This window comes from Scatophagus argus, chromosome 8 (assembly GCF_020382885.2).
Source record: "Scatophagus argus isolate fScaArg1 chromosome 8, fScaArg1.pri, whole genome shotgun sequence".
NCBI lineage: Eukaryota > Metazoa > Chordata > Actinopteri > Scatophagidae > Scatophagus > Scatophagus argus.
This window is the reverse complement of record NC_058500.1, coordinates 5,120,426-5,144,168: the sequence shown is the minus strand read 5'-3', so window position 1 is coordinate 5,144,168 and position 23,743 is coordinate 5,120,426. Positions and strand designations below refer to the sequence as shown.

At 40.8% G+C, this 23,743-nt stretch overlaps 3 protein-coding genes across 5 annotated transcripts; 1 reads left to right on the top strand and 2 right to left on the bottom strand.

Moving 5' to 3' along the window:
* Window positions 1–8,113: 8,113 nt before the first annotated feature.
* Window positions 8,114–13,432, top strand: LOC124064040 (transmembrane protein 198-like). Its single transcript, XM_046398238.1, has 5 exons — window positions 8,114–8,404; window positions 9,740–10,053; window positions 11,165–11,740; window positions 11,891–12,018; window positions 12,214–13,432. Exons 2-5 carry the CDS (start codon window positions 9,900–9,902, stop codon window positions 12,361–12,363), a joined length of 1,008 nt encoding a protein of 335 aa, XP_046254194.1. The 5' UTR covers window positions 8,114–8,404; window positions 9,740–9,899; the 3' UTR covers window positions 12,364–13,432.
* On the bottom strand, window positions 13,200–17,613 carry LOC124064039 (matrix metalloproteinase-19-like). 3 transcript variants are annotated; one of them, XR_006844206.1, is made up of 10 exons: window positions 17,343–17,613; window positions 16,611–16,699; window positions 16,326–16,456; window positions 16,004–16,216; window positions 15,609–15,854; window positions 15,429–15,521; window positions 15,064–15,228; window positions 14,806–14,933; window positions 14,359–14,713; window positions 13,200–13,299 (listed from the first exon to the last, which is right to left on the bottom strand). XR_006844206.1 is itself a non-coding variant. In XM_046398237.1 (9 exons), exons 1-9 carry the CDS (start codon window positions 17,427–17,429, stop codon window positions 14,474–14,476), a joined length of 1,392 nt encoding a protein of 463 aa, XP_046254193.1. In that variant the 5' UTR covers window positions 17,430–17,612; the 3' UTR covers window positions 14,133–14,473. The 3 variants fall into 3 exon arrangements, 1 of the variants encoding a protein (XP_046254193.1); XR_006844207.1 differs by having other exon boundaries at window positions 13,203–13,299; window positions 14,385–14,713; XM_046398237.1 differs by lacking the exon at window positions 13,200–13,299 and having other exon boundaries at window positions 14,133–14,713; window positions 17,343–17,612.
* Window positions 17,614–20,743: 3,130 nt separating this feature from the next.
* Window positions 20,744–23,691, bottom strand: pym1 (PYM homolog 1, exon junction complex associated factor). The gene is made up of 3 exons (XM_046398239.1): window positions 23,554–23,691; window positions 21,881–21,974; window positions 20,744–21,753 (listed from the first exon to the last, which is right to left on the bottom strand). Exons 1-3 carry the CDS (start codon window positions 23,582–23,584, stop codon window positions 21,252–21,254), a joined length of 627 nt encoding a protein of 208 aa, XP_046254195.1. The 5' UTR covers window positions 23,585–23,691; the 3' UTR covers window positions 20,744–21,251.
* Window positions 23,692–23,743: the final 52 nt, after the last annotated feature.

Genomic DNA, 23,743 nt, shown 5'->3' with positions numbered 1-23,743 from the left:
CATTTACCGACTACTACCTCCTCTTTTTATTTGTGGCTACTAACCAAAAGGAAAAACAATCAAAAAGTCCCTCAGCCCGTCAGCTGAGATTATTTCTGACTCCAAACTCTGCAAGTAGAAAAAGTTTGCATTTCATTAAACTTCCACTCTGCTAATCCACTGAAGCTCTGAAAACAAGCAAATCAATTCCAATTCAAGACATCAGCCTGAGCAAGAAGATAAAGTTGTCTCTTTTTGTAGCCACTGGAGACGTGCAACAAATCTGACAGCGAGTGCATTATGGGAAAAATGTTGTGATGTTAATTGTTGCCAACAGGTTTGCTGTCTCCCTCGTCTTGTGCTGTCAGCCGCGTTGCTGCACGTCTCTGCTTCTCGGCATATCAGCACTTGTGACTCATGTATAAACTCCTTTCACAGTCTGTTCAGTGTTTTTATCTGTTCTCTATATTGTACACGTTTGAGTCGGATGTTGGTCTTGTGTTTTGTGAACATGCTTGTGGTTTCCTCTGGGATTAACAAATAAATCCTTTTACAACCCTAAAAAGGTGTATACATTTTGTGTGTCGAGTTAAAATAAATCCTGACAATATTCATCTAGTATTTTATTTGGTAAATGTAGATTTAATTTAGGTTCCCATAAACTTAAGTGAAACTGTAGCTATGACGCGCATTTGCATGCATCTTCAGCAGTGGCCCTGAATAAGGACAGCAGATGGATCGTTTCAGGGACACACGTAAAATTCTCTTTTGTTTTGCTATGCATGAATTAATGTTGTGTTTAATGTCACACTTTTGTTTGAAGCTACACTCTCCTGTTGCAGCTCTGAACTATAACTAAAAAAGACCACACACCTTAGCATGCACATAACATTAATAAATAATTATGAAAACACATGACTTTATTTGAAGCTTCACACGAGTGTCACACCAGTTTGGGTAAATTAGATGTAGCTGTCAGTAATGAAACCTGTGATTGTTTCCAACATGGGAGCCATAATCTCTGTCACGTAGAGAATATTTATAACAATTTAAGACCCTCTGGTTACGGCGCAGGCTGTTAGTCATTAAAGTTTTAATGATGAATGAGATGTCAAGACGATCTGGAGAAAAGGATGAATGAAGGAATAAATACCCAACAAAATGTTGCTAGTGGCTCTCTTGCTGCCAGCTGCCATTTATATTTCATCTGAGACAATAATAGAAGGATTTTTTTGTGATTAGAGGGAACTAGAACAATACTACCTCCAGATTTAAATGGAGGACAGCTTGTGCTGGCTGTCTATTATTCTTTATGACTTCTTTCGTCAGTCATTTCGTACAAAATTCAACTTTTTCCTGAGACTTCCTTCAGAAAATCAGGTCGCTTCCTTTAATTCTTGTAAGGTTATTTCTTTCCAAAGCTAAAGCTAAAGCTTTAATCACAGCCTTCAAACAACACTCGCCACTTAGTGATTCAAATTTGGTAACAACCAACCCAAATTAAAATGTCCGGACAGACACTCAGGACACAGTATGAACTCATTTTGGCCACTTTCCATCACTATCACTGAAAGGTGGATCAATATATTGGGTATATATAGACCCTCTTAGAAAAGTTTTTGACAGTGTCATCCTTATCAGTGCGAAACATTTCCAACAACTTTTTAATGTTGTGATATTCATGTTAATTTCTATTTTTGATTCTCTCTGATACCGAACGCCCTCTTATCTTCAAACCCAACTTTAATGGCAAACATAATCTGATCTGATCATTTAGATATCTTTGATAAACACTTCTGAATGTGTATCAAAGCCGCTACACCACTGAATTCATAGATCATGAATAAATCAATGAGTTGAACAGCTAGTGCAGGAGACGTAGCAGCTCCTATAACATATTACAATCCCTGTTGATAGAAGACAAAACAAAGAGCCGCTCTTGTGTGGGGATGTAAAATTCATCCACTCCACTCTGTCCAGTCTGTCAAGAACTCTTGTCGTCTTAGCAGCAACACAAATAATCAAAGGCCAACCAGAGTGCTCCGTGTTGTTTCAGGGAACCCATTACGCTGCATTAAGAGGCTGTTTATTATTTCTGGTGCATTAATCCTGCGGTGTTTGAATGAATATGTCTGTTTCAAAAGCTTCTCTGAAACTACATAATGCAGAGAGCAGATTTTGTTAAGACACAAAAAGTGAGACAGGAGATTTTAGAAGGTTTTAGAACGTCTAATCATTTATTTCAGAGCTCTCAAAGCCAAAGCAAAAGTCATTCAGTTTCATATGTCTTCATTCGTTTCATTAAATATAAAACTTGTTTTTTAATCCGAATAATACTTTAAAAGTGTATAAACCTGATTTGTCGATTGGTTTGCTTTCAAAAGGTGTGACTATATGTTTAATTGGGCATATTTACAATTGTATACCAGTGTTGTTCAGATCTTGAACGACAGCAGTGGTTCCCACCCTGACAATCACAGCGTACATCTGGAGCTTTATTGGTAAGCTGACAAATTAAAAAACAAATAAATAAATAAAATAAAATAAAATAAAAACAGAAGTAAACCCACTGACACCTGCAGCATGTGATGCAGACAATCAAATAGATATGAGATGTTCTACCTTTTATCAACAAGGAACAAACTCATCAGAAAAGGAAGTTCAGATGAAAATGTAAATATTGTAGATGACGTGGAGCACCTGAGGGAAAAGCTTGTTGTATCAGAAGCTGACTGTGGTTTGTTATAGTGAGCTGTAGGTTTGATTTATGACGCAGAGGACAGAAGTGGAAACGGAACTTCTTTGCATGTTTCAGCTGTTATTCAGCATGTTATTTGAGTGAGATGCCTAAAGGCAGCTTATCTATAAGGCGAATAAGGTTTACAGCGTTTGAATGCTCTTTGGAGGACAAACAGTCAGTTCCTGGAAAAGATCATTTTTATTAGCTAATGTCGATGTTGGTGTTGATCCACCACTTTGGTGCAGACTGAAATATCTCAGCTCGAGGCAGTGCAGAGCATCCACAGTGGTGCCTTTGGGATTTCACTTTTACTTTACTCTCACTCTGCTTTCATCAGACCACAGTCTCTGAAGTGCACTGAACCGCTGTGCCCCCAAATGAAGGTGAGCTGTCACATCCAGTTGCAGCAGAAATACTGGGCTTGTGCTGAGTTCAATGTGACCCTCTGAGAATAAATCTAATCAGTGTATTGTCTGCTTTTTCTTAGCAGAACATTTCCATCTTACTAATTAACTTCAAGACAGATATTTGTTGAACTTATTAGGGCCCTAAATGTGGGATTTATGTATTACTCTGTTAACAAATTTTTCTGAATCATATTGAAATTCGTACAGACGGATGGAGCATTACTGTGTCAGATGATATACAGCTGCGAGGACATACACGGTTACAAGCAACCTGTCTAATAAAGTATCACTGACGTTAACTCCGTGAAGGACACTGTTTAAAAGGCTCCGGCAGTGAACTCATTAAGCAGCTAATTAATCACCATAGCGATGCAGCAGAAAAGCCCCTGCGCCGCACAGCAGACAGTCAAAGCCAACTGACTTAGTCCGAGCAAACCTTGTTGTGTGACGACAGAGAGGTAACAGAGGCTGTTTGTTGAAGTTAAGGAGACTAAAGGCAGACACAGCAGGACATGCTGGGACACTTAAGTACAAAAATCCCTCATTACAGGACACAATGTAGTAGAGACAAACATTTCGTTTCATTTATTTTTTTTAAATCTTTGTGTCAGTCTGAACACCCTGCATACCCACATGTGAGTTTATGCACCAGCAAGTGCTGGCATAGCAAATCCTCCATTTATTACCCTGAATTTATTGATGGTACACATCATAAAATGTGACTTATGAAACATCCAGGCTTAAATCCTAAAGGGAGCCTCCTCATCTCGGTACCACATACAAGCGTCACGTTGTATGAATGCATACACCGAAACAATATGCCATTGATGTACTGAGTTTTCTGTCCAGAGCCTCTCATATACAGTCATTCAGAATCAGGGGATTATTAGCATCAGAGGCCTCCTTCGGCGTGGACATTAAGGCGAGGTTGCTATGAGACGGCGTGAGCTTTTATCCTGTGCTGTAGATTAAAGTGACTGTGGCGAAGATGTGTGCAGGCTTGAGATGTTTTAGATGGAACACTGAAAGCTGCTTCTGTCTAAAACACCTGGCGATAGATACTTAGATTTTTGCTTTAGAAACAAGCCAGTGATGGGAAATAAGTGAGTGCGTTTATTCAGCTGAGAGGATTCAAAGAGGACTGATGCCACTCTCATGTTTAGCCTTTAAATATTATTCTCCAGCCGGCAGCCTGTTAGCTTAACTTAACTTCTAATCTTCTGCATCTCGTTTGTTTAACCTGTGCAAAAATCAACTTGCCGCAGAGGTTACGTGCCAGACTTTTTCGTGTCTCCAAGCAGTAACCTCCAGGAGTCTCAGGTCGCTGCCTGTCACATGATCTCTGTAAAACAACCAGTTGTCATTGTTACACCTCTATTTTTGTATAGATTAAGCAAACAGGGATATTGTACATTAATTAGTGAGCTTTATGAGTGCTGGCAGGCAGAAAGTGTGACCTTTGGACCAAGACAGCCTTGTGAGTGCATGAGAGGTCATTTCCAAAAATGTCAAACTAACCCACATGTCTCCAAAAGAGCAGCTTTTCACGAGTTCATAAAGACAAGTGAGTTTTCAGTTTCGCCACGACACAAGATTTGTTGAAGTTCTTGTGATAACAGTAGGGTTGCTTCCACATGAAGGTCATTAGAAATAACCGTCTAACCGTGCGTAATGAGAATGTTTGGTCACCAAAGTAAAATTTTGAAAACAGGACTTTTGTTTGTAATTTTTTGACACTGTGGCACCTTTTCTCAGTTCTATTAATCTTGTGGAGATTTTAGTGGTCATTATGAAGAATTTTGGCGCCGGGGGTCTAATAAACTGCTCTGGTAGCATCACCTTCAGATTTCCTTTTATTCTGCTCCTTTTTTACAGTCTAGACGGCTTTAAAAGAAGCCACGTTTCCTCATTTCACCAGATCTTGATAAACAGACCACAGAGGCAGTTGGACTGTAACTGTAACTGACCTTAAAACCTAAACTGATTGTTAAATGTGATGTTTTAAAGACGTCAGAAGATTCGTGTTAGTTTATAAATGTGCATGTGGCCTGTAGCAAAAGTGTCTCATGATAAAGCACACATGTGAATCAATGCCTCAGTGGATGTGCAAAGCTTTTATCATTACTCTCTACAGCCGTGGTAAACACTGTGATATCGATTATGGTTATCAGTGTACTTTGAACCTTTCTGAACCTTTCTCACATGTTTGTTTTTAGTATTAAGTATTCAGTATTAATGCCTGAGATGTTAAATTTGCAGTCTTTAACACAACAAAGTGCTCAGAAAAAAAGAAAAAAAAAACAGGTATGTGTGAGGTATCAATAAACCTGTGTAAGTTAAAGATGCAGCTATGGTGAGATACACGTGCTGCATAAGTTGCCATAATTACCTGCATGTAAGAGTATTCAATAATGTCACTGCATAATGTGAAGCAGAGGAATATGGGATCATTTCTGTGACAAGACTGATCTTGTAAAAGAGTGATCATGCATAATTCTTGCATGTTAAGGCACAACCTGACTGTCCATATATCTAACTCATAATGTCTGATAGTGTTGCCCACCAGATTGGGGGAGGGGAGCTGTGTTATTTCATTATCTAGCGTGTCTATCAACTTTTAAATTTAATCCAAAAAGTCAAATGAATCCTGTGTTGCTCAGTAAGTGAAAAAGACCTGCTGTTGAGTCCTGACGTGGAAACGAGACTCTGCAAACAATTATCTTTCTACAGAACTGTTGACTCAGAAATGTCCTGTAAACAGAAGAAAATTAAAAAAATAAATACTTATGCGCTCTGCAGATACAGTTTTAATGCGTCATAAGTGACGACTGAGAGGGTTTATTTTTAGATAAGTGTATAAATTTGCTTTCTAAATCCTGCATAGTTTACCTTTAGGCAAACTTGTGCTGGTACGACAAATCAGGAAGAGTTTCCCTAATATTTCAGTGTCTTCCCTTTTTTCCAGGGCACATACAAACCTGGAACACTCAGCAACAGCAGCACTTCATACACCAAATGATTCATCTCATACAAAAGCCTCAAGTCAGCCAAATCAGGAAATACCGTGTCTGATCAGTACCCTGCAATGGCTGTGTTGTTGTTTCCTGTTGAATATAAAACATTACTTATATGGAGCTGAAAAACATTCCTGATCAGTGTTTAAACTCAGGCTTTGACAAAATTATGGCTTCTCTACAACATATCACGTCGAAGTACAAGTAGCCCTCCCAACACACCAAGCTAAACATTTTGGGTGAAGACATAAAAATCCTCCAGCTTGATTTATTCTCTCTCTTTCCTATTTCATAGAGTCAAAATAGCCTCATTTGCGTGGCTCTTTAAGCCGTTCAGGTGAAAAAGACATTTCGTGTACGGAGCTGAAATGGTCAGCTGTGATCAATACTCCGCACTCTGCAATCAAAAATGTCATAAAAAATTGCACACAGAGAAGGTCTCATGAATCGATTGGTCGTGTGTTTTGACATTTCAGGGAGCGACAGGGCGTCAGCGGTGTGTCGTAAATTCATATTTTATGCATCCTTGGAGGAGAAGATGTTTCTCTAAATGTTTATTATTTAGTGACTTCTGCTGAAGAGATGAATGTGGATGATACATACAGAGAAGCAGCTTGAATTACAACGAGAGAAACAATTTTGGAAATTAATCAATAACAACAAAACAACACAAGCACATAAGAATCGCTCTGCTTCAAGAAACTGAAAACAGTTTATACATGATAATTTAAACTTGTGAGCTCTCTGAGGCCACACTGAGCTAAATGTTCACGTCAGACGTTTTCATGCTGCAGGTGAATGTGGATCAGTGCAGTGGTTGTTGAGATATTTCACACAGTAGGATTCATCATGTGAGGACGATGAATGTCTGTCCAAAATGTCAAACGGTGAAACGGACAGTAAAATATTTGAGTCTGGCCCAGAGTGGTGGAGCTGTTTGACAGAACAATACTGGCATCTCAAGAGCCGCCAGCACGGCTAAAAATAAAAACAAATTAAATCATCCCTCCACCTTTTCTCGCAAAGTACTTTTCTCCTGCTTTTACCTGAACTCTCAGCTCTTGAAAAGCATGTTCTCCTTTGATCGAGCAGACAATAGGAGCTCATATTCGACTGATGAAAGGCCTACAAGCTACTGTTTTTATTACTCTTCTCACAAGAGGAACTTAACTCAGCCTGACAGCTCCATTTCACTGGATATGTCAACCTTATTGCAGCTCAGTGTCCCCGCAGTTATGACAATCTCTGCTGTCATTATTAATCTGCTCCTTCCCCCCCTGACATTCGCTGTTGTGTTTGTGCCATAGTTCAGCCTTCATGCTCTGCTGAAAACACATGTAGTGTAGGACTGTGTGGAGCTGCTGAGCTCCACACTCGTGTCAGCGAGGTGTCTATAAATAAGAGTTTATCTCGGCAGCTTACAATATTAATATTCTGTACCAACTGCCCAGATCATCTTCCCTTTGACTGGGTGTTCATTTCCAACTTAATCTTTCTGTAAGTGGATTTGATTATAAGTATAAAACTGCGCAGCTACGTGTCGCTTGTGGGCAAACTTGGCATGGAGAAATAAATGATCATCAGATTTGACAAGTATGGCACCCTGTTTACTTGAATTAATTTCTGTTAATTACTCTTCTCCCACAGGAAATGATTAATTAACTCTGTCCTCGTAGACTCATAAGGAAATGTGTGCTGCTTCTTAACTCCCTTTGGTACACCTTTGTAAGACCAGCCAGGTGAATGAGACCAGCTGTTCCTGATTTCTGAATACTCAGCATCACTTTGCACCCTTAGTGCTTAATAATTCCTAGAATAATCAATAACAACTGAATAACAGAGAGATTAAACAAGATTCTTTGGGAAAAGCACTTTAAAGGTCAGGACGGGCTCTGCAAATTTAAGCTTAATTAAAAGTGTCACATTGAGTGAAATAAAGCTCTGCAGTGATGATGCAGGGACTGGAGGCTCCTGTAGGATCATGGGTAGTGAGAGCTGAGCTCAGCTGGCTCGGCCTTGGACTTGGCAGCAGATGGTCTCCCTCTCAGAGTCAGGCGTCAGCTGTTCGCATGAGCACAGGTCGGACTGAGCCTGAGCCACGGTTCACAGAGGAAACCGCACGGAGTCCTGACCAACTCCTGTTTGCTCGCTCCCTGTTGGCTTTTCTGGGATTTGACAAACTGCAACTGAGGATTTGGTTTTTGGTTGTTTGTTTGTTTCTCTGTGGCCTTGTTTGCTCTCTGTGAAGATGTGCCTCATTCCAGGTAAGCCACAGGAATATTATTTCTTCGTTTCCTGTTTTCATTTCATTACAGATTTATCGCTGATATTTTGTTGTTAAACTCTTTGACCTTGTAGATGATGTTATGATGATATTGCAGAATGAAGTTTTTCATCAAGTTGAATTTCACCAAAAACATGTCAAACTAAAAGTTTAAGCTATTTCAGTACTTTTTCATCTTCCACAGAGCTTTAACTTCTTATTTAAGCAGGGACGTGTCAGAAAGTGTAAGTGTTTTTGTGTTTTACACTCACCTTTACAAGAGGACACGAGCAGACAGGAGGATCACTCACCTGCTAATGTCCCTTTAATTCCATTTGCTGACTGTGGGATCTGCCTGAACGGATTAAAAGGTCCTCACAGTCATACACACCGTTGTTAGACAGTCAAGCCAATATGAGAGGAGTGTGTAAACATGATCCATGTCTTCACACAGTTAGCCTTGAGTCTGCTTGAGTCACAAAATCAACAATTTATGCTGGTTTATTTCAGTTTTTAAGAGAAATAAGCTGTTTCCAGAGTTGGAAAGTACTTTATTTAAGTACTTGTACTGAACAATTTTGAGGTTCTTCTTCTTTACTTCAATACCTTCAAATTTCTGCTACTTTATATTTCTATTTATTTTCTATTCTATTTTTACTTTACAATTCAGAGGCAAATATTGTTGTTGTTTACGGCATGTCTACATCTATTTGGTAATTCACTTACTTTTCAGACTCGGATAAATAAGACAATATAATATTCAATATCCTGGGTCATTTTGCATGGGTACTTATACTTTTGGCACTTGAAATATTTAGATGCTTTTACTTGTAGCAGAGTATGTCTACACTGTCGTGTTGCTACTCTTACCTCACTAAATGGTCTGAATGCGTCTTAGTGTCTTTACTGGGTGTTAAGATATCTTGCATTATTGTTGAGCTGTTTGTTTCAGTTACCACATGCTCAGAACAATAAGCCTGCATGATGACGGCCAAGAGCCACCAGGTCATTTCCTCATCTGTATCCTGTTCTTGAACAAAACAAGCAGGAAAGAGAGAGGCTAAACTCAGAGGGGATCCCCAGTTTCCTTTTCTGGTTCCTGAACAGGAATCTGCATGTGGGAAAGAGCCATATCCTCTCATATATCCACCTAAACAACAGCCTCTGAAAGCATAATGATGTTCCGATAAAAGTAATGTTTTGAGGGATTACTTCCCATGATGTTCGCAACACTTGATGATTAATAACACTCAAGTTAACAGGCTGAGGGAGGAGGAAAAACTAGAGCTGACTTTAAGTTGCCAGAGAGGCTGAAAACACTCTCCTCTTTTCGCAGGTGCACAACAGGAAACAGTTTGGTACAAGTTCTTCGCTCAGGAGCTTCCTCCTTCTCTGGACACCCCACGCAGAACGTTCTAGTTTCCCCCCACTGAATGAACAAAGGAGGATTCACGTCCAGAGCAACCACACGACAACAGAGGCAATAATCCTCCAAGATGGCAGTCACGTCACTCTATGTTACTGAGGAGCCAGGAGCTGGCTTAGCTGAGGTGGACATATGTACACTTGAGATTAATATCAAGTATGAAGTCATCCCATCTATTGTCTGCTCTGTTTGCTTCTCACTGGGCCTCACCTACTGCTTCATCGGTATGTACTCATGATGGCAGAGATAAGATTAAATATGATTGCAATTGTGACAGATTTTAGAGGACTTAAAGTCACTATGTCAACTTGTCTGTTGCTGTCAGTGTTTTCTTACTCTAAATGTTTCATTAGCTCACCTGAAGGCTTAGACCGGCAGTGGCAGGTGCCTGGAGGCTGCCAGGGGTTTAGGGTGGATGAGCACAAAGCTGGAGGAGGCAGATGGGTAGTCCTGCGTCTGAATTTGACACAGGCAGCAGTAATGAAGTGCCACCTGTTGCCCTGTCTGACGTCTCACTTGTTTCACAGCTTTAAACCTGACAAAAGCTTGTGCGAACTCAGACAGCTATTTCGTATTTTTAGAACTACCTCCTTCCAGGTAACAGCAGTTTGAGGTACGTGAGGGATATTCACCCCCCCCCCCCCCCCCACCTCAAAAAAAATAATATGAAGTAAAAGAGGATCAGCACAGCTTCATTTCTGTCTCTGTTTTCACTGTGAAAATATGTGGACACAAATCCAATAAACACAAACTGTGAGTGTGTCCTATGGACCTAAAACATGTGACATTATGCAAACACACACGCTGCCAAAGTCTGTTCAGCTCTCACAGAGTCTTAATGTTGCCAGTGAAGATGTAAATAATTAATCATTTGAAGAAGAAAAAAAAAATCAAGTGAGCAAACTCAAAAAAAATGACAGATGTTGGAGCTGGACACAAATGCTGGAACAAATGCACTTAGAAAATGCATTTCAGAAATGTGTGACCATCAGCCAAAAAAAAAAAACCACAACTGCTTCTCATAAACTGAGGGTCCGCATGTTCATTTATTGTGCAAGAAAGTGTAGCTCATGCCGTTTGTTTACATGGTTTAAATACAACTGACTTGAATTGTTTTATTGATTGAATATTCTGTTTCACTACAAATAAAGATCATGTAGTTAAGATAAGGAGAAATACCTGCAAACGTTGTTGCACTGTTTTGCTGGTGTGTGACGCTGCATTGTATTTTATGCTTAAAAACAAGAATTAGTAAGTCTGTTTGGCTCTTTGCATTACAAGTTGTGATGCTCCCATTCAAAGCAGTTGTAAGAGTCTAATTCTCCACGTTCCCAGGGTACCGCTGCTTCAAGATGGTCATGTTCTTCTCTGGCTTCATGTTCAGCACTGCAGCCATACTGCTGCTGTACCATCAGGAGCCTGTGTTGGACGCCCACCTGGGGACAGAGACAAAGGCAGGGATCGGCCTTGGCGTGGGTGTGCTCTGTGGGCTGATGACCATGTTGGTGTCCACCATGGGGCTTCTCCTCAGCGGCCTGCAGCTGGGGAGCCTGCTCTCCCTCGCCATCCTGGTGGTTATCGGACAGTTTCACAGCCTGACTCCGGTGTGGGTGCCGCTCAGCGCCGTCCTGGCCGCCAGCGTCGTGGCTGCCGTCTTCACGCTTCAGTGGCAGAAACTGTTCACTGTCATCTACACGTCTGTGTTTGGAGCAGCCACTCTGACGCTGTGTGTGGATTATGTGCTGGGTCCGTTTGTGCTGCCACATCAGGTGTATGATATGCTTTGCCAAGTTGCCCCACGTCCACTCTGCTGGATTAACTGGGTGATCACTGGAATATGGCCTGTTATGAGTCTAATAGGTGTGCTGGTGCAGTGGAGACTTACTGCCAAGGGAGTATCACACAGACAAGGTGAGTTTAATTCAATCAGCACCTACTGATGCATTCAAACTCAGGCTGTTCATCTGCTAAAGATTCCCCCAAAGCTCAAAACCTCCTTCTGTGTCAGTATGTACTCATTATTTCATTTATTTTTTTTCCTCCCATTTGAATGCTTCCCAGCTGTTCACAAAAAACAGAAGAAATATGCCAAGAAGCATAGATATAGAGAGTCAAGGAGAAGACCCCAAACGCATCGTCGGCGCAGACCTCCACCGCTGAAACGCTACGCTGGGGACGTCCTGGCACCAGTCAGTACCTGACATCAAAGTCCAGCATGAGATTCTGACAATAAATGTTTTCACTTTCCTCTGATTTTAGGCTTGTCATATGATAAATATAATACATACAATATATGTATAGATAATTTTTTGTTCTTGTTATCACCATGTACCAGCAGATAGTCGGTTCCGTAACAACGTGTCTTCTTCCTGTTTACCTTTCAGAGTTATCTCCAGAGACTCCAGGAGCACCAGATGGGAACAGGATCATCCACCAGCAGCATCAGCACCGTCACACATACTCTGATTGACTTTGACTTTGAGACGGGCTCCATGGTGCCTCTGACTGCTGCCTCTCCAGTCTTTACAGTCTGAAGGAACACGCAGCAACAAATACCTGCTAAACTGACAAATAAACATCCATTTGACATGTATTTCATTTAAACAGGAACAACTCAACCATCTCTGATGTGAATCTACTTTGAAACAGGCTATGTCAGGTAATCACGATTCGAGATGCTTGGAGATCATCCTCTGAGTGATGAGGACAAAGAAAAACACAACATACACAGCTTTTGTGTTTCACAGCTGACTGGTTCTGTTTTACATAACTTTTATCCTCCAAATACTGTGTGCCGTGTGTCTAGATCAGTTTGGGTTTTAATTTTGTTGAAGTTAGATTAGAGTAAGCATATACAGTATATCAGGACAACGAATCAATAAACCGCTGATTTAACAGGCCGGGGCAGAGCCAGTTACAGCAGTCACACAGCAGCACCCACATATAGTCTGATAACGTGAGATGACATGACCAGACCAGCAAAACCACTAAGTGTGCTGCACCAATCGATGGCCTGTCTTATTGTTTACTTTTTATTTGTGGAAGAGAGACGCTGTATTATTTCAGCTTTACCTGATACAAACACGCTTTAAAGGCCCAGGCTGGTTAGACGCCTCCAGAAGCCGAAGTTGAACAAAGGTCGCACACAAGTCCACACACTCATTTATGGATTTATTTCATTTTATTTTCTTAGTTTATTTATAATTGGATGGTTCATTTTCATCTGATGTCACTGGCCAGATGCTGAAAATGCACCCTAGAAATAAGAGAACTAGATTCACCTCCTTGAGGTTGTGTGCCTCCGTGCACAGGTTGAGTCTGAGTTTGTCAGAGTCTGTCCAGACTCTCATGATGCGTGCAGTGACAGACGGAGAGCTTCATCACATGATGCAGCGGCAGTCACTTGAAGTTCAGTATCAGCAAAACCAATTAACTTATGGTGGACTACAGTGCTTCAGATGTGGACGTTTCTGCAAGGAAGCGACAAATGGAGGAAGGTATTCAGCATCTGCCCAAATGTGAAATATGTTCATAATCTGCCCTTCTGTCCCTGAGTTTGTATCAATGACCAGAAATGTGTTTTTAAAGAACATTATGATGTGAGAATGAGGCTGATCTTTGACCCTTTTGTAACTCAAAGGTAATCACTACATCACTTTTTCCTTTACTCATCGTTTGTGTTTGTGTTCGAACAATTGTGCCAAATCTGAAGAAATTCCTTTGTTGGCGTGGAGGCATGAAAAGCTGTCACATCATGAAACATCATAAATACGCACAAAATAGTGCAGTACACATCCACCAGCACATACTCCTACAGCAACACAGGCCAGTTATCTACCATCTACACGTGGGAAAACTGAATGGAAAGGAAAATCGAAGGACTCGCAAGTGTGGATATCAGCGAGGCTGAGCTTTGACTGTCTCAGCATCCAAGAGCTCAGTTCAGCATCTTTTGACTGACTGGATTTTGTTTCTAACACATTCTAACACACTAACAAAACTGTCAAAACAAGGCAAAGATGAGCATAATTTTTATCAGCTCGGGAGTTTTGGTTTATTGAAGATTTGACAGCCGTAAAAGCTTTTAGAGCATGTAGCAACAAGAGTGACAAAGATCTGACTTGTTCCACACTTAACAGGTGCAACAGAACAGGTGTAAACATTAAAGTTAATGACGGCCGTTTAGCAGATTCAGTGTCAACAACCACACTGTCACTCTGTCATGACTTACTGGGACGTATAAACAAGCCACCGTTAATGCTGTTAATAACACGAGTGCTTTTCCAACTATGACAAGTTGAAATGTCTGCTAAAAAAAGGTTTTTTGATAAAATAAAGTTATGCAGCTGTGATCATTTCAGCGATATTTCATACTGTAGTATCAGCAGGTAACAATACAAAGTTTGTACATTAAAGGCCCTTTTTTTAATTTGTAATATTGTACTAACATAAAATACATCACATCATGCGAATATTTATACTGTTGTTGATGCAAACTTTGATAAAATAATCTTGCTCTAATTCCTCACACAAGAGATTTCCACGTGATGCCCACATTTTCTTATGTCAGGGTCCAAATAAATAAACATCCCTCAATGAGCAGGCTTGGTGGCGTGTGTTGACTCTCTGGCGGCCTCTGGTGGCTCAGTCGTCACAGTGCATCCAGTGTGCAGCGGTGCTCAGAGGGTATCCCTTCTCCACTGCTTGGTGGTGCTGCTTTACGCGCCAGTACTGGGTGCCTTTAAAGAAGTATGTGTGACCATTTGTCCATGTAAATGCAGCATCGGCGTTACTGGGTAACCCGTGGAAGAGCTGGTCAGTGGCTTTGGGATATGAGCTGAAGTCTGTCGGGCCAATTTCATCCCACTGCCAGTATCCAGAGCCCTGAAATGGCAAGTAAATTATTTTCTGGAAAATGAAAGAGATGTTCGACAAAAACGAAATGAATCCAGGCAAATATTATCCTTTGCACTTACTTTGAAAAAGATAAGTTTTTTGTTGTTATTGAAGTACAAGGCTGAATCAATATTAGCAGGGATATTGGACAAGCGTTTGGGGAAGCCGGGGTCTAGTTTGAAGCTGGTGTATCGCCATACTTTGTCTTCTGTGAAAACGTAGAGAGAAGAAAGGCGTTCTTTAAACACAAACTCTAACACTTCAAAATGTTAAAACCCTGCCAGCACTGTTCACCAAACCCTCGTGAGAATTTTACAAGAACTATAAAATGAACCCGCCTTTCAGAAAGTAGGACTTGCCAGTCCGCTGAGAGTGAACAGCTGCATTCAGGCTCCCTGGCAGCTCTTTCCACAGAGCAGAGATCAGGACGGGAGTGTTGTAGTCAGAGCTGGACACCGTCCACACGTACTGACCTCTGAAAAAATAAGTCTTACGCAAAGGACCTACAGGGACACAATGCAGGAGGAAACATGTACATGACATACTCCTTCACTGATCCCCAAAGGGGAAATTCACAAGGTGAGATACTCCTTTACATACAAAGATACTCCTTTTACATCTTATCTAAAGGAATATCTTGTCTCGTCTATATGGAGGAATTTTCCATGTTGGGTGCAGTCTGACAGCATCAGAGTGTCTTTACCCAGCATTACTGCATCCAGAGTGGCCTTGCAAGGATCTGGAACAGCGCCTGCTGGCCCAAACGGATTTGACGGAGGGGTCTTCTCTGGTTTCCCTGAAAAGGAACAACACTGCATATAATAAAAAAGTACTTCTTAAAGATCTCACACGTCCTAACACCGTTCTACTTTTCTGACATCACCATATAAAGCCTGGATCCCTTGTATGTCATCTGGATGCAGCTTGAAGTCAGAGCGGTACCCGCTGTACACAGGACCCATCAGGGCACCGTTGTACTGTGAGTGGCCCAGACCAAGAGCGTGGCCGATTTCATGGGCTGCAACAATCCTCAGGTTGGAGCCATAGCTCTTCCCTTCGGTCCACAATTCATCGTCGTCGAAATGCACAATGCCTGACTCAGGGGCGTCGGCGTGGGCCAAAACATGTCCTGAAGACAAAGCAAGAATTCTTACCAAACACCTGAACGCCTCATTCACTCCTGCCATCCCTTCAAGTGTCAGCTAACATCAAAAGCTTATTTCTTTGAGGCATCCAGGGATTGTCACATCTTTGATAATCAGATGTTATCGCTCCTACCTCGTCCATCGAAGGGCACCGGACACGTCCTGTCTTTTCTGTGAAAGGAGATTTTGATGTCTGCTCTTCCTCGCTGCAACTCCTTGAACCTTAAAGGTGACACGTCACTCCAGTACTGAAACGCATTCTGGATGGCCAAACGGGTCTTGGCCTGACCCAAGTCAGGGGTGTAATTATAGATGCGATAGGTCAACATCTTCTTGCGCCAATGACCTGTTCAATTAGGAAATGTTTACTTTCTATGAGATATCTTTACACACATTTGTCAAACGCTGCAGCATCAGATTCTGGATTTTAAACGTGAACACAGTCACCCACCCACCCATGACTCGATATTTGAGAGATCTGTTGTTGAAAGAGTCTTCTACGCCACACCGAGGTTTGTTCATCATCGCCAGTGTGGCTGAATCTAGTTTTCCTGATATTTGCAGGTTTGTCACTTTCTGGAAGACTCTGACAAAGAAAGAAAAGACAGAAGGTTAGGACGTTCGTACTGTATCAAAGAACAACAAACCGAACAACAGATGATTTTGGGGTTAAAGTGAAAAAAGATGTAAAGTTGTTAGGCTACCACAACAAATTGTTGATATGGAAGAAATGTGGTCACCTTAAGGCTTCCACTATCTCCTCAGGTGGATGGTTTTGACCTTTACTGTGCAGTGGGATGTGTAGATAGCCATACTTCCTTAAATACGCCTAAAGAAAGAGCACTTATTGTATTATTACTGTATTTTACAGCAATGTAACGTATACAGTATGCATACAATAAACAATAATGCAACTTATCTTGTGAAATGATTGCACATTTTGCTCACAAAATCTTAATTTGTGAAGCAACTATTTACTATGTCTCAATGAAATGCAGCATATGAGAAGAGGAGTGTAAAAGGGTGCTTTATTGCTATCTACTCAAAGACAGCAGATTTATTTTCCAGGATACAAACCTTTGTAAAGAATATCACAGGGTTGGTTTGGTGCTCTGAATAAAACACTTAACCACCTGGGCAGCACTGATAGAATCAGAGTGAATGGTTGGTGCACCTCAGTCCAGCTTATCCCACCTACAATACCTCTTTCCACAGCAACCCTCAGCTTTTGTTATCAGACATTAAACGCACCATAGCTGTTTTACTAGATACTAATCTTTCATAATAATAAAAAAAAGTCAATATTATGAGGCAGCTTTGAACTGGAAAGAAATTCAGGCACAATCCAATATGAAAAAGGGATAAGGACTCACATTGCTCATATACAGCACAATTAATACTTTTCTTTTCTTTTGTTTTCGCAGCTTTGCAGGATAAACGTCTCAGTATCTCTACTTTTCTGCATTTCTTACCACCGCTTCTGTATATTCCTTCAGTGCAACAGATGAAGTTGTTGTCAGAAAAACGAGAACCACCATTAACTCCAGCCTATATTCCATTTTTTGGTTTGGGTTTTCCCAACCTGACCCAACACGGTAAGTGGACCTTTTCAACTGGTGAACAAGTCCTGGATCTTTCTAAGCATCACTGAAGACTTCTGTCACCCGAGTCACATCTGCCCGCCGTGCATCAGTCCGTCTGGGTTCCCCGTGTCGCAGCTGAGGCTGGTGTTTCAGTTCAGGGATTCAGTTTTTATACCATCAAGTGTCTGTTTGGGAAATGCCTGAAAGCCGCAGAATAAACCTTTACAAGGAATGTGATGTGTGGATGATAAAAAGCAGGACATATTTCAGACACCAACAGCACGATCACGCCTTCTTACACCACCATTTAGAGCCATTTGTCCTGAAGTGTTCAAGAATAACTTTCGAGTAACTTTGTTTACGTCAAAGGAAGCAAGTAAATTCATTATTAATTCTGTTAAAAAAGTGGGGATTATGTGCCCACCATCTATTAAACAACTTATGTCATTGTGGTGGAAAAAAAAGCCCACTTTCTTGATGTTTAATTAAGTTGCAATATGTTGAAGGTAATTTACTTTCCAGACAATGTGTGACAGATGTACTGCTGGTGTTGCTCATTTGTGATTTATATTTGTCAAACAATATTTCACATTAATCTCAACATTCCTTCACGTCATGGCTGCAGCTCTATGAAGAAAACAACCGACCGCACTTCCTCCACGAGACAACAGCTCATTATATTGTTCACAAAGTAGGAGCCCATTCAAGGGAAAACAATGACGCCCCCGTGTAACCATCGCTGCAAATCGTCTCCTGAACGGAGACAGAGGACGCCTCCTTTTCTGCTCTAACGCTGTGGAATAAAGCTCATAAACAGCGAGCAGACAGATGGAAAAGAGACTTCCCTCACACATGGCTAAAACAAGTTAGGCTGCTAAATTTAATCGCTGGTTCAAATTTAATGCCAAAACACTGGACAGTCCTTGATTTGTCATCACGAAAGGGCATCTTTTCTATCAAAGTAAGATACGTACAAAATCCAGAATACAAACTGATTATAAACAAGCTTTGCTCTTTTATTGTGTCTACACCCGAAAACTGTTAGAAAACTAAAATAAGCTTGATTTTTTTCATATGCTGTTGATTTTAACTGATTTTAACAATACAAAAAATAGGGATGTGCTTAACATTTAAATTTCAGTAGGCTGTACATGTTGGTGAACAGATCCTGACAGATCGTAGAAAACAAACAAGCAAACAAACAAACAAACAAAAGACTAAATATTTGGAAAAGCTTGAATCCTAAATAATGCCAGACGGTGAACACATTGAATCATTTCCATTTGTATAAAACAGTAGAGTGTAGTGATGCCTTGTATACTGCACTGCATGGACAAAAGTATTGGGCCACCTGATCATCACATCACATTCTAAATACACAAACATTAATATGGAGTTGGTCCCCTCTTTGCACTTATAACAGCTTCCACTCTTCTGTGAAGGCTTTCCACCAGTTTTTGGAGTGTTTCTCTGGGAATTTTTGCCCATTCATGCAGTAGAGCATTTGTGAGGTCACACACTGATGTTGGATGATAAGGCCTGACTCACAATCTCCGTTCCAGTTCATCCCAAAGGTGTTGGATGGGGTTGAGGTCAGGACTCTGTGTGGGCCAGTCAAGTTCTTCCACACCAAACTCATCCAACCATGTCTTTATGGAGCTTTGCTTTGTGCACTGGGGCTCAGTCATGCTGGAATAGAAAAGGGCCTTCAACAAACTGTTGCCTCAAAGTTGGAAGCACAGCATTGTCCAAAATGTCTTGGTATGCTGAAGCATTAAGAGTCCAAACCCTGAGAAACACCCCCTTAAAGAGGCGTGTCTGGATACTTTTGTCTGTATAACGTAGTTAAAAAGGTCATTGTCTCTAACAGCCACATGCTGTAGTTTTTCACAAATAGCCTGAGCTTACCTTGAGCTGGCCCTTAAACAGGAGAAAACAGCGTATGTATGTGGATTATTTTCAGCTGCAGATTAATACACACTTATTCCTCGAGTGAGTATTCACAGCAGAAGGAGAGTACCTGTGGGATCAAGTCAATGTCATTACAGTATTCATGTTCATCATAACAAAGCAACATGTCACCCAGTGCAACCGTGTGGCTCATTAATGTGTTTTTAATAGTTCCTGGACAACAACGGAGCTTTGTGGCACAGAGGAATAAGACATATCAGGCTTTAGCTACACAGATGGTACTTGTCGGTAGGATCAGTTCTTGGGTCTTGCTGACAGTTAGAAAAATATACAGTATCCTCCCATGGTAAACTTTCTAAAATGTCTGACATTTAAACATATATTAGTTTTATTTTTCTGAGAATTTACATCCTGCCATCTTCCAAAATAATTTCCCAGTTATTCATTTTACTCAGAACACTTGTTCACTCTGTGACTAAAAAAACAATTGAGATAAACATTTTATGCAGCATGTAGTTTTAATTAATGTGATCACTCTATAGACAGTGTCTCAGTGTGCCTGCCATCCAATCACTGACGAAAACATGTTAAGTCTTAAAGCAGACGGGCCAGCAAACCCTTATTTACTGTTTGGCTCAAACGGGTTTAATCCTCTTTGACGTTGGACAGCCGTGAAGACGTCCTAAATGGCATTCTTTTAACCTGACAACTGATTCCATCAATGTGAGTCAAATCAAGAACAAAATGGTGATTTAGGGAACCCGTGAAACTGTATATATCTCTATAAACTTTTGGAACAGGTCATAGGGTACTTTGACAGTGTCACAAGATCTCAGAAAACAACCATCAAAAAACAAACAAAAAAAATCCTTTTATTTCCAGCTAACCAAGAGAGATCAAAAAAGGGATTTGGGGTTGGGTCATAAGACCATAAAAAGGTATCTGGGTCAATGGTGAAGTCAAGGTGTGGGTGCCCTCTAAATGGAGAAAATGTGATGCAGTGCTGTATAAACCGCCCACCATGCTAGAAAAATTGCTGGCCTTTATGTGAATCCACCAGGAATTCCTGCGTGCTGGTGCCCTTTTTCTTTCTTTTCGCCCCTGCACTCAGACAGCCTGGATCCGCCACTGCCTGGGATGAGACTAGTTTACACTTAGGGATTATTATTACATGAGTTCGGTGAGGACAGTTTTGATGGTTGTACTTGCTGTAAATGTCTATATAATAAACCGAGCAGTTGCAGAATGTTAGTCATTTTCAGTTTCAGTGAAATATATTTAAATCATGAAGAAATAGGACTTGATATTATGTAATACCCTAGAGGTGTAAAAACTAAAGAAAAATACAACCTCCTTGCTTCCTGAAAAATGAAGGATTATTATTATTTTTTTTTTTTTTAATGTCAGGTAGGATATTTATACATTATGAGCAGACCTGTGGTCCAAAATGTGGTACAGATACTTGAACCACACTGTGAAGGCTTTAGAATATGAACAGTATGCACGAGTTAACAGAAAAGATTTCTTCTATGTAACGTGTAAGTAACACCTGCTGCCATGAAATACATGAACAAAACAATTCACAACGATGCCTTTAAAAGATATTTAGAAATGAGTGGCCTGGCCAGTACAAGTCCATGAGCAGGAGGTGTAACGTTACGTAGATATCTGAATCTAGAAAACAGGCTCGTCAGTTCTGAAGGTGTGATTCCTGCTATGCAGACGTCCTGTCACTCTGCTTGAAAGGCGCCGTTCACTTCCAAAGTTCATGATGAATATCAAATAGGTAAACTATGTTTAATGGAAGCCATGATCACAAAGCTGAAAAGGTCCCTTCCCAGTCTTTCAGTATGTACTCTGTATGTTTAGTCTGACTCTTCTACTGCTTCAAGAATCACGCTCAAGCTGCTGTAATTCATCTTGTAAGGCCTGTGCCCGACCCAATTTTTCCAACTGATCCTTTGTTGGCTCTTTTATTTCCCCCGAGTCCACTTTCTGCTGCAACTCCTCAACTTGTCGTAGCTTCTTTTTCAGGTTTTTTATCTTCTTGGCCTTTTCAGCTGCTGCCGCTGATGAATCACTGGGAGACGAGACAGAAACCGCCGCCATCTTATTTGAAGACTCGCCGGCCTCTGAAATGGAAACATTCTCAACTGCGTCGCTCACCGAGTCCACGTCCGCATCTCCATCCTGGCCCTGCTGCTGCTGCTGTTTCCGTTTTTCTTTGCGTTTCATGTTGCGTTTGGCAGACTTTGAGAGACCGGCTGCCTCGCTGTCCCCGCAGCCGGGGATCTTTTGCTGCTGCTTTGCAGGAGCTGCCTCAGACGGCTGCATCCCAGGTGGCAGGTCTGGTTTGCTCTTGAAAAATTTCACATACTTGTTTTCATAGCTACAACAGAAAGAAACAGAAACCCAGGATGAAACTGAAGCAACAGAAAAGCATCCCGACTAGTTTCACAGTAAGTTTATGATATATACTGTATGTACAACAGTATTCAAAGAAGAACTGCACATACACTGGTACTTCCTCCTGGGGGACGTAACCATCCTTCACCCGCCTCGGCTTCCTCCATGTTCCATCAGGTCGCTGAGTGGCAGCAATGTATTTTCCTGAGGAGCAAGAGGTACAACATTTTAGAGAGTGTTGAAAACATTCGCATAAAACATCTGCAGATCTTAAGCCAGTGGACTTTAATGTATTGCAGCTTAATGAAATGTCACATATATACACACTGACCAAGAAGTCACACAGGCTGACATCATACCACCACAAGACATTAATCATTCATAAGAGCATAATTATTTTACTATAACTTACTGCACAATTTTATGTGCATTTACTGCAGTACTCCTGAGCACGACTATTACAGATTTAATAAATACTAAAACAGCTTCTTGGACGTTTATTGCACACATGGAACTGAAACTATAAATCAGTAAGATGTTTTGGAGTACTTGGACCTCAGTATTGAAGGGCTGCTATAATTTTTAAAACCACCAGATGTCACTGTGAATGTTTAGCTTAAAGCCCCAAAACTTGTATTATTTTATTAGACCAGTGGTTCCCAGCCTGGCTGTCAACCCCCTGCACATGTCACAAGAGAAATCTGAGAGATCATGAGATGAGTATGCAATATTTTTTTTAAAAAACTTTGCTTTTTTTTCTTGTGACATACTGCATAGTTTTACTTATTTAGTCCTCTACACAAACAGGGAGAAGAAAATCACTCACCACTGTCACCGACATGTGACTGAAGCGGCCAAATAAATATAGTCTCATTTTTTAGGGATCTTAAGCATTAAGGTAGGGAAGCAGTATATTAGACCATTTTAGGCAATATTTAAAACAAATAAGCAAATCTGCTTTGGGACAACATTACATTTCTGCATCAGTGTGAGGAAGTAACTTCATTTGTCAAATATTTAATTTGAAGGATTGGTATTAGAACAACCATGCATGTCAGGTTATTATATCCAATCAGTCTCAACTGATTTTTCAGAAAATATGGTATACCATGATCCACATCAATATCGTGATATAAAATTAAATATACTATGATGCAGGGTTTCATTTCTGTCTGTCACAGGGGGGTGTGATATTTTCTGAACTTATCTTAAACGTCTGTACATGGTCGACCTAATAACTTACATTAGTTACCGACGTTAGTTATATGAAAACTCCAATTTTCGCATAGAAAATGTTGTTGCGTTAACAAGAACTGGTGTCGTGAACATAGCCACTTCTGTTACATCATTTTTTCAATGGCACAATTACAGCACAACTAGCTAAGTAACGTTAGCTAATACATGGCAACGGTGAGGTGGTTCCATAAAAAGGTAATTTTGTTAATTTGAACAATGGTAATCCTAAAGTTAGCAAGTAACGAAGAGAGCATGATCCTGAGAGAAGTACGTTACGCACACTATTTTAACAAAGATAACGACAGCAGCCACAGCTAGCTACACGCTAACTACCAGTAGTTTAGAATACGTTAGCCGTTTCAGCTAGGACTAGCATTAGGTAGCTGCAAAACAAAACATCTGAATCAGAGACGTAGTTAAACGCGTTATTGTTGACAACCAATAGTGCAGATAAAAAAGAAAGACTTAAAAATATTGTTGTTGCCGTGTTAAATGGAGTGGATCTTGTGTCAGTCAGACAAAGGTCTGGCACATGCATTAGCCTTACCGGATTCATCTGTCACATAGGGGGTTGCCATTTTGGTCTAACGTCTAGCTCCGCTCCCCTCAGTTGGTCCGTGACTGCGTCCCCAAACGTCCCCTCGCTCACTTCGATCACGCACAGCAACAAACTTCAACTTTTTCAACTTGTGCTTCCTTCGAGGTGAGAGGTGTCATGGCAGCATTTATGGACGGCT